This window comes from Diplotaxodon limnothrissa, linkage group LG3, assembly GCF_057381915.1.
Source record: "Diplotaxodon limnothrissa isolate DT_005_m linkage group LG3, D_limnothrissa_male_GT1.1, whole genome shotgun sequence".
NCBI lineage: Eukaryota > Metazoa > Chordata > Actinopteri > Cichliformes > Cichlidae > Diplotaxodon > Diplotaxodon limnothrissa.
Genome location: NC_140598.1, coordinates 34,096,035 through 34,110,748, shown reverse-complemented (window position 1 = coordinate 34,110,748; position 14,714 = coordinate 34,096,035). Strand labels below are relative to the sequence as shown.

General features: G+C 37.9%; 2 protein-coding genes across 2 annotated transcripts in view; both read right to left on the bottom strand.

Annotated features, from left to right (window-relative positions):
• Positions 1-5,822: 5,822 nt before the first annotated feature.
• The window catches only part of LOC146635481 (butyrophilin subfamily 3 member A2-like), a 242,486-nt gene continuing 233,594 nt past the window's right edge, over positions 5,823-14,714 (bottom strand). Inside the window, exon 6 of the mRNA XM_085347170.1 lies at positions 5,823-5,871. The gene's annotated coding sequence lies outside the window, so the exon portion shown is untranslated. The remainder of the gene's footprint in view (positions 5,872-14,714) is intronic.
• LOC146635492 (butyrophilin subfamily 3 member A2-like) lies at positions 6,039-10,119 on the bottom strand. Its single transcript, XM_085350142.1, has 5 exons — positions 10,041-10,119; positions 9,508-9,846; positions 8,540-8,818; positions 6,920-7,043; positions 6,039-6,516 (listed from the first exon to the last, which is right to left on the bottom strand). The coding sequence occupies exons 1-5, from the start codon at positions 10,117-10,119 to the stop codon at positions 6,039-6,041; spliced, it is 1,299 nt and encodes a 432-aa protein (XP_085206268.1).

The following is a 14,714-nucleotide window of genomic DNA, read 5'->3' as shown; positions in this document are numbered from 1 at the left end:
ATATGAAACTGGAGGAGTTGTACTTACATCTGATGCCATCAGCTTGTCCTAGGTCACAGTTTCCTTCCACATATAGCTTTGCAAAAACTGCATAAAAATCACTTGCAGCAACAAAAACATGATATTCCAGAAACATGCTTCGCCGATCCGATCAGCTGTTTGTAAAACTTCCTACGTCCATCAGCGCGAACTATCACATGACCGCATGACCTGCCTGAAACCGGAAGTGACGTCATTTTGCGGAAATGTAGTTTTTTTAACATCAGGGCCTCAAGAGCTTATACTTGTGTTTTTAAAAGTTATGTTTGACTTCATGACTTTCTGTGTCGTTTCTGGGATGCTTAGGACTCATATTGCACTGCTGGAAATAGTTTATTTTGATGCATATGCTGTTATTTTGCAAATTTGCACTATAATATTTATTTTCGTTTTTCCTGCAGTGTATAAAAATTGGTGTATTTCAAAAATAAAACTATGAAGACACTTAAAATAAATTTCCCGTGGTGGGAAACTAGTTTGTGCAACTTTTTTGTATTTACAGTTTTGAGGGATAAGCCTCTTAAATTTCTCTAACTAGAAATATATGTTAAAAAAACAAAAATGATTTTCAATTTTTTTGTAGTTTATTGCACTTTTTTGCAATTTATGTAATTACTATGCACCTAATGCAGACATATTATTAAAGTTTGGGCTATAATGGTTGTATTGATGTATAGCAACTTGAAATGCTCCCAAAAATGGCTCCACAGCATGAAAAAATATAATATAAGCTCTGGCGGACTTGGTTCTATGGTAGGTCTTAAAGGGTTAATATACTGCTGCATGGTCTGGGCTGCAGTTACACCCAGGTTTTATAAACTGAGTTTTAAAATCAACAGTGGTAATGAAACCCTAGAGAGGCCGACAGTGATCACTGACTGTTTTTAGGGGCTTGTTGAGATTAGGTAGACCAAGATGCAAAGCATTAAAACGTGTTAAAACCACAACAGCCTTAAAAAACACAGATCAGTTTGAGCGTGGAAGCAGGATTCATCACGTCATCACTTAAAGACGTGATTGTCGACCAGTCTAAGATAATCTTTCGTAAACTCCAACATTACTTTGTGTTTTTCATCTGTGTAGAAAGACAGACCTCTATTCATCTGTTACTGATGATGAGTTGGATCGTATTGTAAGTGAAGTCCACAGAAGCCATCCAAACACCGGCTACAAGCTAATGCATGGATTTCTGAATGCAAGAGGTGTGCGTGTCCCTGGTGAGTATAACAAGCCTGTTATTGAAATTCATGAATAAGTGATCTGTTAGTGAGCCAAGCTAAAGTTAAGCTCATGATTGTGTATTTATCCTTTCCTAAGCACCATGATTTGTTATGCATTTTATTATACTGACACTCTTTCCTCAAAACTGACCATGACAGTATCACTAATTGATGAATTTTGGAATTTCTACTGGTAGATATTTTTACAATATTGGTCAGGTGGTTAATATAGGTATTTCTAATGAAGTGGCCAGTAAAATTTGTGGTTATTTTTGCCCACCTCTCAGTCTCAAGACTGCGGGAGTCTTTACGCAGAGTCGATGCAGAAGGAGTGAACATCAGACGTCTACGGCTGCATGTATTAAGACAACGGCAGTATTCTGTTCCAGGTCCAAACTCCTTATGGCACATCGACGGCAACCATAAGCTAATAAGGTATCAGTGGTATTGACATCGGAATCCTTAACCATATTATAGAAATTTTAACAAATTGTTCTAAATAAAGGTTTTATTTATTTTTTGTGTGTTTTACATATTGTCTCACAGATGGAGATTTGTTGTCCATGGTGGCACGGATGGATTCAGTCGACTAAATATCATGTCACGTTTGACCTCTGACCTCTCCCTAAGTTCAACAGATCAACCTGAAAGTCAGAGTAATGATAATGTTATATAGAGCCGCCATTTATTTAAAACAATGTCATTGTTGGTACTGACAGCATGTAGGGAATGATACATGGGGTTTGTAAATATCAGGTTACTCTGGACCTCTGACCTCTTCTTTTGGGTCAAATATGGTCAAACTTTCATAAAATGTATTTTATCTATAATTCTAATTCTACTGCCTTTATATTGGTGACATGTTTCATGACTTTGTTTTGTGCACTACAGTAACAGGTTGCAACCACTTAAATACAAAAAAGTACATGTACAATGTTCCTGAATGTTTTAAAATAAACTGTTTCTTATAAAAACCCTTTTTTTTGGTATTTACCATTAAAAATATAAATGTATTTGAGTCAAAATCAAATGAATGCTACACATGTACTATATCCACATAAATAGAAACTAATTATACTCAAAATTATGTCAGGTATATCAGATTAGTTTTTAAACATTTTAATATTCACTGTATACATCTTTTGCAAATAGTTTCTTCGGTGCCTCTTGCACCAAACTTTTATGTATTGCTGGTTACATACAGCCAATTGTGATTTTTGCGAATTAACCTTTTTGTGATATTGTTGTGGTTTTATTAACCCTCATGCTGTACAGAACCTGTGATGTCCAGACGGTATTCCTCTGGTGTTCTGCAGTGAAAACTTGTGGATTTAGGGATTAACATAGTTGCCATGGTTTCCTCTCTTCTCTTATTTATTGCGTGTGATCAGGACAATTCTGGAGAAGATGGGCCTACAGGGGAAAGTCACCCCCTTGCAGGCCAAAAAGAAATGGGATAACTTACAAAGTATGGATGTGTGTTATCAAGAAGATAATTCTTAAGAACACAAGTTAACCCTTTAAGACCGGTCGGAGCGGGCACGCTCCGTTTTGCGTAACTATTTTTTAAATCCCTGTAGCACTGCAACCATGTAAGCTAGCGCAATAACTTTTTTGCATATGAAACCGGAGGAGTTGTACTTACATCTCATGCCATCAGCTTGTCCTAGGTCACAGTTTCCTTCCACATATAGCTTTGCAAAAACGGCATAAAAAGCACTTGCAGCAAGAAAAACAAAATATTCCAGAAACACGCTTTGCCGATCCGATCAGCTGTTCGTAACACTTCCTACATTGGAATAGACGTCTGCGCGAACTAGCTCATGTCCGCCATTACCTGCCCGAAACCGGAATTGACGCCATTTTTTTTTTTTTTGGGGGGGGGGGGGTTTACCTTCTTATAAGCCTATAGTGGTGTTTTTTAAAGTCATATTTGACTTTATGCTTTTCTTTATCGTTTCTGTGATGCTTAGAACTGAAATTGCACTGCTGGAAATAGTTTATTTTGATGCATATGCTGTTTTATTTGCAAATTTGCAGTTTAATATTTTTTTTTTTTCGTTTTTTACTGTATATCATACAGAGGTCGAGTTCTTGTTATCAATGATCTGGTTTCTTCTGCTCTGTGGCACCGGTTGACTTGTGTTGATCCCCCAGTTACCCTCTTGTCTAACATTCAAAGGATCCTGGTGGACTTTTTTTGGGATAAGTTGCACTGGATTCCTCAAAGTGTCCTTTTTCTCCCTAGAGAGGAAGGCGGACAAGGTCTGGTCCATTTGGTCAGTAGAGGGGCTGCTTTTCGCTTTCAGTTTATTCAGAGGCTACTTAGAGGACCCACAGATCTAGTATGGAGGAGGGTATCGTGCTGTAATCTTCAGCAGCTTGGTCATATGGGTTTGGATTTATCTCTGTTTCTGATGGACTCAAGCAAGCTGAATGCTTCACTTCTTCCACCTTTTTACAAGAGTGTTTTTCTGTATGGGTTCTGCTGAGGAAAGGGATGCAACAGCAGGCAGAATCTTTGTACTAGTTGCTGGAAGAACCTTCACTGTTTGGCAGCTTGCTGGATTGCCCTGTCTGGGGTAGGACTACTTTATCCAGACGGCTCCATGCTGCACAAGTCTTTTCTCTGAAGAGGGTGGTAGAGCTGGCTGGATAATTCGGATGGTCTCGCTGCACAGCTTAGAATAAGGTCTACTTGAGTTGCTGGTCAGCTTTTCGATAATTGGAAACGCAAATTAGGTGGAGTTGAGTGTTCACGTTTGGCAAGTTATTGTGACGGCACTCTGTTTCCAAATCATTTAGATCCTTATCTTTCCATCAGACTGTTTCCTGGTTTTAAGAACTGCTCTGGTCCTTTACTGGATAATGTGGATGTTGCGGGGGTGTCCCTGGAAAACTTTGTATAGGCTGCTGGTAAAAACTTTCTATCAAGGCAAGTTGAATGCACACAGTGAGGAGGACCCATCTCTCCTTAGCACCTGACATCAAACCAGCATGGAGATCCCTTTACAAACCTCCCCTCACGAAAAAGCATGCAGACTTGCAGTGGAGAATTGTTCATGGCATTGTTGCTGTAAATTCTTTTGTCTCTGTTATTAACGCTGCTGTGGAAGACAAATTCCATTCTGTGAGCAGAGGGAGACCCAGTTTCATAAGATAAGATAAGATAAGATACTCTTTATTAGTCCCACACGTGGGAAATTTGTTTTGTCACAGCAGGAAGTGGACAGTGCAAAAGTTATGAGGCAAAAATTAGAATACAATAAGAATAAATACAGTACACAACTGTACAGAATAGAATAAAATAAAATAGTATACTATATACTATATTGCTCTGTTTGCGCTTCTGAAAGCTATCTTTGGTAGATGCGGGGTGACTATTTTTATTTGTGGTTTTAGATTTACTCGTCTTAGGAAGAACAAATGCCAGCTGCTTAATTTTTTGTTAGGACAGGCAAAAATGGCTGTGTATATGAGCAGGAAGAGAAAGTTGTCAGAAGGGCTGAATGTTGAGGTAGTCCCTGTGTTTAGGGACTCCCCCCCCCCCCACACACACACACACACGTATATGTTGGGTATCCATAGCTTTTGGGGACACCTAGTTGGCATTATGCTTCCCCTAGCCCCTTACCTTAAAGTTAACCAAAACCCAATTCTAACCCTGTCACTGAAACTACATTCTGAGTCTCAAAAATGCCTTCAAACTTGTGGGGACCGGGATTTTGGTCCCAACAAGTATGGCTGACTTCCAAATTTTGGTCCCCACCAAGATAAGAATACACGCTTACACACAGATGTGTTTTCATCACAGATCAGTTTAGATGATTAAATCATCAGAATAAATTATAACAGTACAATTATTATTAGAAATCAACTTAAATAATAAACACATCAATATATTTTTTTGTAACACAGAAAAAAAATTCAAGTAAAATAAACATCTGACTTCTTAGACAGATGTTCATCAAGTGAGTTTCTTCTGAATCTCTTCTATTTTCTTCTAAAGAAACAAAATAAAATCTTCTATGATAAAATTCACTCAAAATGCATGTCTTGTTAAACTGTATATAGTATAAATTTAAAGCAAAAAAATATAGAAATATCAGGCATCACATTGCAAAATGACAGCACAGACAAAAATAACCCATGTTTTATTTGTTGTGTTACTCTGTCATTCGCTGATTAAAAAAAGGAGAGACACTAAACACACTGGGATCGTAAAATGAATACAACACGACAGTTTGTACATGTGATTTTAGCAAGAAATATATTCCAGAAAAACTCATCCTGACTTCTTGGACAGTTGTTCATTGTTTCTCGCTTCTTTCTCTGACAGTTTCTTCTAAATCTCTTCTAAATTTCTTTAATTCTCTCTCAAGTGTATCCCCATCTGATGTCTGTGTTGTGTGTGTATGGTCGGGGGGGGGGGGTCCCATTTCACTGCATGTGGCGAATAAAGCCTTGATTGATTGATTGATTGTTTAAAAGTATATAGTATAAATATAAAGCAAACAAATAAAGAAACATTAGGCATCATATTGCAAAATGACAGCAAGAGAAAAAAAACAGCAAAATCCATGTTTTGTTTGTCGTGTTACTCTGTCCTTTGCTGAGGAAGAAAAGCAAAAAAACGGGTTAGGTTCATAACTGAAGACACTGGGAATGTAAACTGAACACAACACGACAGTTTGTATGTGTGATTTTAGCAAGAAATATATTAAAGAAAAACTTACACACCTGTTCAGTGTCTCTCGCTTGTTTCTCTGACAGTTTCTTCTAAATCTCTTCTATGTCTTCCTGTTTCTTTCTCAAGTGTTTAATAATTTGTTCCTTGTCTTTTTCTAGTTTTCCCTTTCTTTCTGTCATTTGGATTATAATGTTCTCCGTTTCCTCCATTAGCTTTTCTGTCATCTTTAACAGTTCTTCATGTACTTCTGTTCTCTTTTCCAGGTCAGTTTTTTTATCTCCACGCTTCTGCATTCTTTTCTCTTTGTCAAGTAATGGGTTTTCTTTCTCTTTTTTCATGGCCTCTTTCATCTTTGTCTTGTCCTCCTGCAGCAGTGTGATGAGTTTTTCTCTCTGGTCCTTCAGAAATGTCTTCTGCTCCATCAGTTTTTCAATGGTTTGTCTGACATGTTTTAAATCTTCCTCCTTGTTCTGCAACTCATCAAGTCTTTTCTTTTCCTCACATTCTCTCTGTAATATTTCCTCCATATCTGTTTGATGTATTTCATTTTCATCCTCATCATGTATGCTGATTTCTGTGTGAATAAAAATGCAAAAAAAAAAAAAAAATGTTCAAAAGTAATATCGCTGAGAGCTAAAAAAAACAGACTTGCTTCCTACAGTAAACATTTTTCCCCAAAAATTTCACATTTGACATTCACATTCACAAAATGAAATCATAAACAGCATCACAAAAAAGTTAAATAATTCACACTGAAACAGTGTTAATGAAACCTAATAAATATTAGGTAGATATATATATTATGTTTTTAAGAAACATTTTAAACGAAAACACTAAAAAAATATAGATTATGTTGGTTCTAAGGTAGGGTTAAATTTAGTAATCAGTACATGTTTAAAGTTCCAAACTACTGCATCCATGAATTTAATGATTATCTGCGTTTGTCAGAAAAGTATGATAAAGTTAGAACTTACTGGTTTTCTTTTGTCCACATTTCCATATTAGTAATACTGTTGTACCAATCGATATTAAGCAAACAGCTAGGTATATAGTAATCTGATCAGCAGGATTACACTGGACCGAGTAGAAATCACCTTAAATTAGAAAGCACACAGAATGTACTGTCTGTAAATAAGAAGTAATGTGAATAACTAATAAAGTCAGGCCATAGCTGGACTGGCCATGGGGCATACTGGGCATTTGCTCGGTGGGCCGATGGTTTTTTTTTTGTTTGTCTTTTGTAACGGTATAAACAATGAAAGGTGGTGGATTGACCAGATGATGTAAAAATAACAGTTGTTTGGTGGTGGCTATGGCGGAGCTTCCACTGAGGCCAGCAGGTGGAATAGGGAAAGGTGAGGCAGGAGGAGAGACCTGAGACGGCCGCAGGTGAACTGAACTTGAGGTAAGAAGTTATGACCTGCAGTCTATCTGGGTCAGATATAAACCAAGTTTAGCTGTAGTTTATTTTCGTTGTGCTGACTTTTTACAGTCAGTTACAATAACTCGTACTGCTACTAGCTAGCATGACGGAGTTTCTATACAGCTGGGTGGGTGCTATGATGTTACTGATAGTGAATTTTATTTTATTCATAAGGTTAGTTAGTAGGGTTGCCCACCGTCCCGTAAAAAACGGAATGGTCTCATATTCAGAGAAAATATTACGCGTTTTGTATTGAGCTGAAAAGAAACAAAGTTTGTCCCGTACTTCAGCTAGAATGAAAAAAGGCACAAAAGCTGGAGTTATTCTGTGTCCTTGCTGCACAGCTGCCGCTTCTTCTCTCATTCTCTCCCCTCCCTCTCCTGTTGCTACCTCAATCATGAAACTGATCCATGATCAGCTGATCAGCTTTTCTGACACCATTCCCGTCTCTCTTGTTTATCGCCCACTTTGCGCCAGAAAGAGGGAATAAGCGGATGTCGCGTTAAACAACAGCAGCATGTTTAAGCTTGATCAGCTGTTGATAGAATTTATTTAATATTACTTTCTAGTATCAGCTGATGTTTGCTGGAGCCACAGCCATAGAGCTGCTGGTCATGATATTGGTTTGGATATGTGGTGAGAGGGAAACATGAAGATGAAACCAGGAGATGTCCTTACTGAATCATCAGAGTTGAACAGGTGATGGAGAAACAGGTTTACCTTTTAGGTGGCATCAATAGGCTAAAGGGAAGTTATGAACTATTTCTGAGAGACAAATAACACCAGGATCCTTTTCTACGTAGCTGACAGCTGGAAACTGTGCAGGGGCGGGTCTAGCAAAGTTTTGCCCGGGGCCCAGTTAGGGAAAATAACAGGAATGGGGGGCACAAAGAAATACTTTTCTTTCTTATTCTCATTTAAAATGTCTCACTTTTAACAAATAATTATCTGAATCTTACAACCAAAGTTTTTATCTGATGTAAAATGTATAGAAATCCTACATAAATACCAACAAGACTGTACATCACTGTCACAACAGCGTTTGTTTTCATTCAAAGGCTTTTTGGCTCTTCCTATAATACCTGGTGGGCCGGTCTCTAGTCAAAATGCCCGGGCCGAATTTTTGTCCCAGTCCAGCCCTGAGTCAGGCATATCTCATTTTTCTACCTGATACATGGATATGTGCTTCTTCAGTCTGGTTGATATTCTTCTGTTGGACTCTGCAGGTGAGACTGTAGGTCTGTCTCTTGTTCACAGTCACAGTGCTGCTGACAGTATAGAGGCCATCAGAACCTTTGGCACTGTTTGTAGATTCAGCTGTGATTTGGTTTCCCTGACTGTTCAGCCAAATCACCCGAGGCTCTGGATACCAGCCGTTAGATTTGCATTTAAAGAAGATTTCATTTTTGTCTTTGGATATCTCCATGACTACAGAAGAAACAGAACCTACAGAGTAAAAAAAGGATAAAAGTTACTTGGAATGCAAAGTTCAGAATTAAAACATTTTTGAATTATTTCAATGGTTCATGTTATTCCAAATTCCTTCCCGATTACCTTCGATTACTCTGTGGTCACGCCATATACTTAAGCTTTTTGTTGAAATGGTACAGTGGCTTAAATTGTAATTATAAATACTACTATGCTCTTTTAAAGATCCATTGTGGTTGTCCGATTTAATCCTGTTACATATTTAAATGTAATCTGGTCAGGTCAAATGCTTTTTTATTTTGTAGTTTTTTACCCAGCTGCCCAAATGTTCCTCTCATTGGCCTCAATGCCCTATGAAATGTCTCTAATTCTAAATACCACTATACCATACCATATATATATATATACCATATCACTATCTTCCACACCTCTCTCCTGTTAGTAACCTGCACTTCTTGAGAACTCAATAAACTATGCCATGCGTCTGGTCAGTCCAAATCTCAATCAAGTTAGCTATGTTAGCTCAAGTAAGAACTAATCTGTCTTTCCCAAAATGTATTCAACTTATATGCTCCTGTAGATGATTCACTTCCCAGTAGAATATCCATCTTGTCATCCAAGGTAAGCTTTTGTTATTTGTCAGTATCCCATGCCTTAATGATTTTCCTTTTTTTTTTAAAGAGCAAATGGTATTGATGTCAACTTACCAACAACGAGCTCCATCCCAGTTTCTGCACCAATTTCAGGAACAAGGCAGTTATACATTCCTGCATCAGACACTTGCACTTTGGAGAGTTTCAATGAAATGTCACCACATTTCAGTTTGTTGACAGGCAGTGATGTTCTTCTGGAGTATAAAGTATTCTGAGTCAGGGGCTCTGCATCGTCCCGCTTTAAGTGGACAAATCTTGGTTTAAGGTCACGTCTAGACCATTCCACAGTCAAGTCAACAGCATCCCTAGCTGGATCTAGCTGGCATGGTAAAATGATGTCATCCCCTGTCATTGCAACCAATGGTTGAGTTGGACCAATCATGTGAGACTGACCTGTGGATAAAGTATAATAAACGAATAATTTAATTACACTTCATTTGGGTAATTTTTCTTGGGCTGCAATTTCCCAGGTGGTGTTTTCTTTATATCTTTCTTCCAGTTGTCTTGCAACACTCCCAAAACATATACACAAAAACTCTCACCACATTAACATTATGTTCATTGTTCAATATTACTCTGCAACTTACCTCCACAATGCCATGTTAGAAGAAGAAGGATAACATCATGATAGAAAACCAAGAGAAGCCTGTCCTTCATTGAACGCATTCTCGATTTCTGCATAGTAAAAATAATATAAATACAGTGAGTATGGAAAGTATTCAGACCCCCTTAAATTTTTCACTTTTTGTTATATTGCAGCCATTAACCCTTTACAGCCGGTCGGAGCGGGCACGCTCTGTTTTGCGTAACTATTTTTAAATCCCGGTAGCTCTGCAACCACGTAAGCTAGCGCAATCATTTTTTTTGCATATGAAACTGGAGGAGTTGTACTTACATCTGATGCCATCAGCTTGTCCTAGGTCACAGTTTCCTTCCACATATAGCTTTGCAAAAACTGCATAAAAATCACTTGCAGCAACAAAAACATGATATTCCAGAAACACGCTTCGCCAATCGATCAGCTGTTTGTAACACTTCCTACGTCCATCAGCGCGTACTATCACATGACCGCATGACCTGCCCGAAACCGGAAGTGACGTCATTTTGCGGAAATGTAGTTTTTTTTTTTACCATCGTGGCCTCATGAGCTTATACTTGTGTTTTTAAAAGTTATGTTTGACTTCATGACTTTCTGTGTCGTTTCTGGGACAGTTTATTTTGATGCATATGCTGTTATTTTGCAAATTTGCACTATAATATTTATTTTCGTTTTTCCTGCAGTATATAAAAATTGGTGTATTTCAAAAATAAAACTATGAAGACACTTAAAATAAATTTCCTGTGGTGGGAAACTAGTTTGTGCAACTTTTTTGTATTTACAGTTTTGAGGGATAAGCCTCTTAAATTTCTCTAACTAGAAATATATGTTAAAAAAACAAAAACGATTTTCAATTTTTTTGTAGTTTATTGCACTTTTTTGCAATTTATGTAATTACTATGCACCTAATGCAGACATATTATTAAAGTTTGGGCTATAATGGTTGTATTGATGTATAGCAACTTGAAATGCTCCCAAAAATGGCTCCACAGCAGGTAAAAATATAATATAAGCTCTGGCGAACTTGGTTCTATGGTAGGTCTTAAAGGGTTAATGTACACATAGCACACCATATTGACAGAAAAACACAGAATTGTTGATGTTTTTGCGGATTTGGAGGAGGTAGAGCAGGTCATCTGCTAATCTGAAGGTTGGTGGTTGGATTTGCATGTAAGATTGAAAGCACATCCATAGAAAAAACATTCTGTGAATTAAGCCCTTTCAGTACTCAGAGTAGAAAATTGCTAAGAACCATTTACCTGTGATATCAGTTACACAGTTTCAAATTTATACATATATTCTGTTGTGCTTATCTTTTGTTGTTAAAGTTTTCAGTGCTGGTACAGTTTGCATAATAAATGTGCTCAATAATGAAACAGATGTTGATTTAAAAGTAGTTTCACACACACGTGCATAGAAATCACTCTTGGGGCTCCCTGGTGGTCACACCAGTTGCAAAAAGACAAGAATTTCGTGCATTAGCCTACAATGGCAAAATGGTTGAATCTGAGGGAATACAGCAAAAAATGTCAAAAAATACAACTTTTCTTCAAAATAAAATGCTGACATTACAGGATGCATGGTTTTATACTACAACAGTATTACAAGAGAGAATAAAAAAAATGTGGTTTCAGTAGAAGTGAATGGGGCATTTTTGTGTCGAAAGACACTACACAAAAAATGCAATCAAATCGATGATGTTGCTGTTCTTTGACATGCCCAAGAATCTAATCACCCCAATGTCACATCCTCATCCTATTTATTATATGGGAAACTATTTTTTGTGAGTTTGTTTGAATAAATAATTAATACATCAGATGTTTAAGCTGTCATTTAAAGGCTTAGAATCCTAAAAACAACACCAACAAATGTTTTATAATTTTGAAAAGTGCTCAATTTGATTAAGTGATTAATCAGCAGAGTATGGATGACATCTAGTTCAAAACTGTGAATAAAAAGAACAACAACATGATTGCCAAATAAATAAAAGTCCTGAGAAGGGCATGTGGGTTTTTACAGTGTAGTAAACAGTAGTAGCTGCTGCTATATCTTCCTTTGAAAGCAGAAAAGTGAGCTCTCTCGTTTTGATTGACAGAGTACAGAATAAACCTGTTGAGCTTAAAGTTTAAAATCAAACAAACACCTCCAAACATACAGGTTTTTTTCTGAGGAAACTGTCTCTGCCCCCAAACAGCTGAAAAGTCGTGTTAACTGATGATTGTCACAGTTCAACACTTTAATCTCAGTAAATTCTACAAACGTGCTTCATCTTCAGTCGTTTCCGACAGCTGTGCTCCTGAGTTTGTATCAAGCAGTCATTTTCAAAGAAGAAACTGAAATTATTCATGTGAGTTTACTCCGTACTCTGTAAACAGCAGACCAATCAGCACCAGAATGTGGCATTGACAGAAAGAAAATCTGAGAAACCTGCTGCAGTCAGTCAGCTCTGTGTTTTATCTCTTTTGGGCAAATAAATGAAAGAAAAGCACAAAGACTCAGCCAAGGCTGGAGGTGACCCATCAAACACTCACCAGGAACACAGATCAGCTTAGACTATGATTTTTTAGTGTAAAATTAACTTGCTCAGTATCAGTGTAACTTAAGCACATGACTAAAACTGAAAGCTCAGAGTTTATTTTAAGTCACCTTGATGAGACAAAGTCCTGCTTTACGTGCAGGTCTCTGCACGATTCCAAGAACAGTTCGTTATAAAGATAATACAGCTTTTTGCTGCTACATTTGGAGCTTTGTGGGAGCTTTTAACAACTGACAGACATTTTTCATCTTGTATGTGCTCACAGTTTGACAGAGAAACAACAGTCTGACTTTATTCAGAGTTTATTCAGTAACATGTAGAAAAAATCCCTTTGTTTTTCACATTTTTAGTGTTTTGTTATAAGGTTCTTGTTTGTTTGTTCTCTGACTCAAAACAAATGAAAAACGAAAACAAACAAATTAAAAAAAAGACTTACCACAGTTAAAGACCCTAGACGCTGACACAGTGATTCAATCTGTCACTCTCAAAGTGAAACAAGTCGCTGGAGCCGAGCAGGAAACGAAGACTGAGACAATGATTAACGAGTCACTGCGAACCAGACACTCAAGTCTGATCAGTTTCTAACGTTCACTGCTGCACATTCCTTGGTGTTTATCACATAATCAGAATCAGAATCAGAAAGGGGTTTATTGCCAAATGTTGAGCAGGTTTACAACATTAGGAAATTGATGCGGCGCTTCAGTGCAAACATACTGTCATAGAAAAATAAAAATAAGAGTAAGAATTAAAAGTGCTATGTAGAAGATATGTGCATGAGATATACATGAGATATACATGAGAATAAGAATAAAAAGTGCTGCGTAGAAAGATATATACATGATATATACATGAGTGCAGGTGGTGATCAGTGCCAAACATGGAATGATGCAGTGAACACAGCGTAGGGTCATGTGTTAGTGGCGGGGACAGTCATATGGTTATTGTTCATGTGTCCAACAGCAGAGGGGAAGAAACTGTTCTTGTGGCGAGAGGTTCTGGTGCGAATGGACCGGAGCCTCCTGCCTGAGGGGAGCAGGTCAAACAGACTGTGTCCAGGGTGAGAAGGGTCAGCTGAGATCCGAGCTGCACGCCGCAGTGTCCTGGAGGTGTACAGGTCCTGCAGAGATGGGAGTCTGCAGCCAATCACCTTCTCAGCAGAGCGCACAACACGCTGCAGTCTCTGTTTGTCCCTGATAGTGGCTCCAGCGTACCACACGGTGATGGAGGAGGTGAGGATGGACTCGATGATTGCAGTGTAGAACTGCATCATCGTCCGTGTTGGCAGGTTGAATTTCTTCAGCTGCCTCAGGAAGTACATCCTCTGCTGGGCTTTCTTGATGACGGAGGTGATGGTGCGAACCAGACACTCAAGTCTGATCAGTTTCTAACGTTCACTGCTGCACATTCCTTGGTGTTTATCAGATAAACGCTGAGCATGACGAACACAGGGACGGATGACCTTGATTGCATATTGCATCAGTTCAATGCCGAATCCGATCATGTGTAAAAAACCAAAGAGGAGCTCAAAATGGTTTCAGGAGTTTCTTATTACCTTCAACAAAGAGCTCATGTTTTTGGCAACATTTGCATTTCATTCTGTCTGTAAACACGACAGCTCTAAAAGTTTGAATGTATTCTGATAAAACTCTGTAGGGTGTAGAGCAGGATCATGTTATAAAAATCCAATAAAATCTGGCTTACATCCATCGAGGTCTTCACGGTAAACTTTATGAGTTGTTGGTTGAAAATTGACAAAAAAACTTAAAAGTCAAAAATTATGATTCTTAAAAGTGTGCTGTGTAATTTCAACATTTATAAAGTACAAAGACTTACAATATCATATCACGTTTGACCTCTGACCTCTCCCCAAGTTCAACGGATCAACCTGAAAGTCAGAGTAATGATAATGTTATATAGAGCCATTTATTTAAAACTATGTCATTGTTGGTACTGACAGCATGTAGCGAATGATACATGGGGATTATAAATATCAGGTTACTTTGGACCTCTGACCTCTTCTTTTGGGTCAAATATGGTCAAACTTTCATAAAATGTATTTCATCTATGCTTCAAATTCTGTTGCCTTTATTCTGTTGCCGTGCTTCACGACTCTGTTTTGTTCATTAC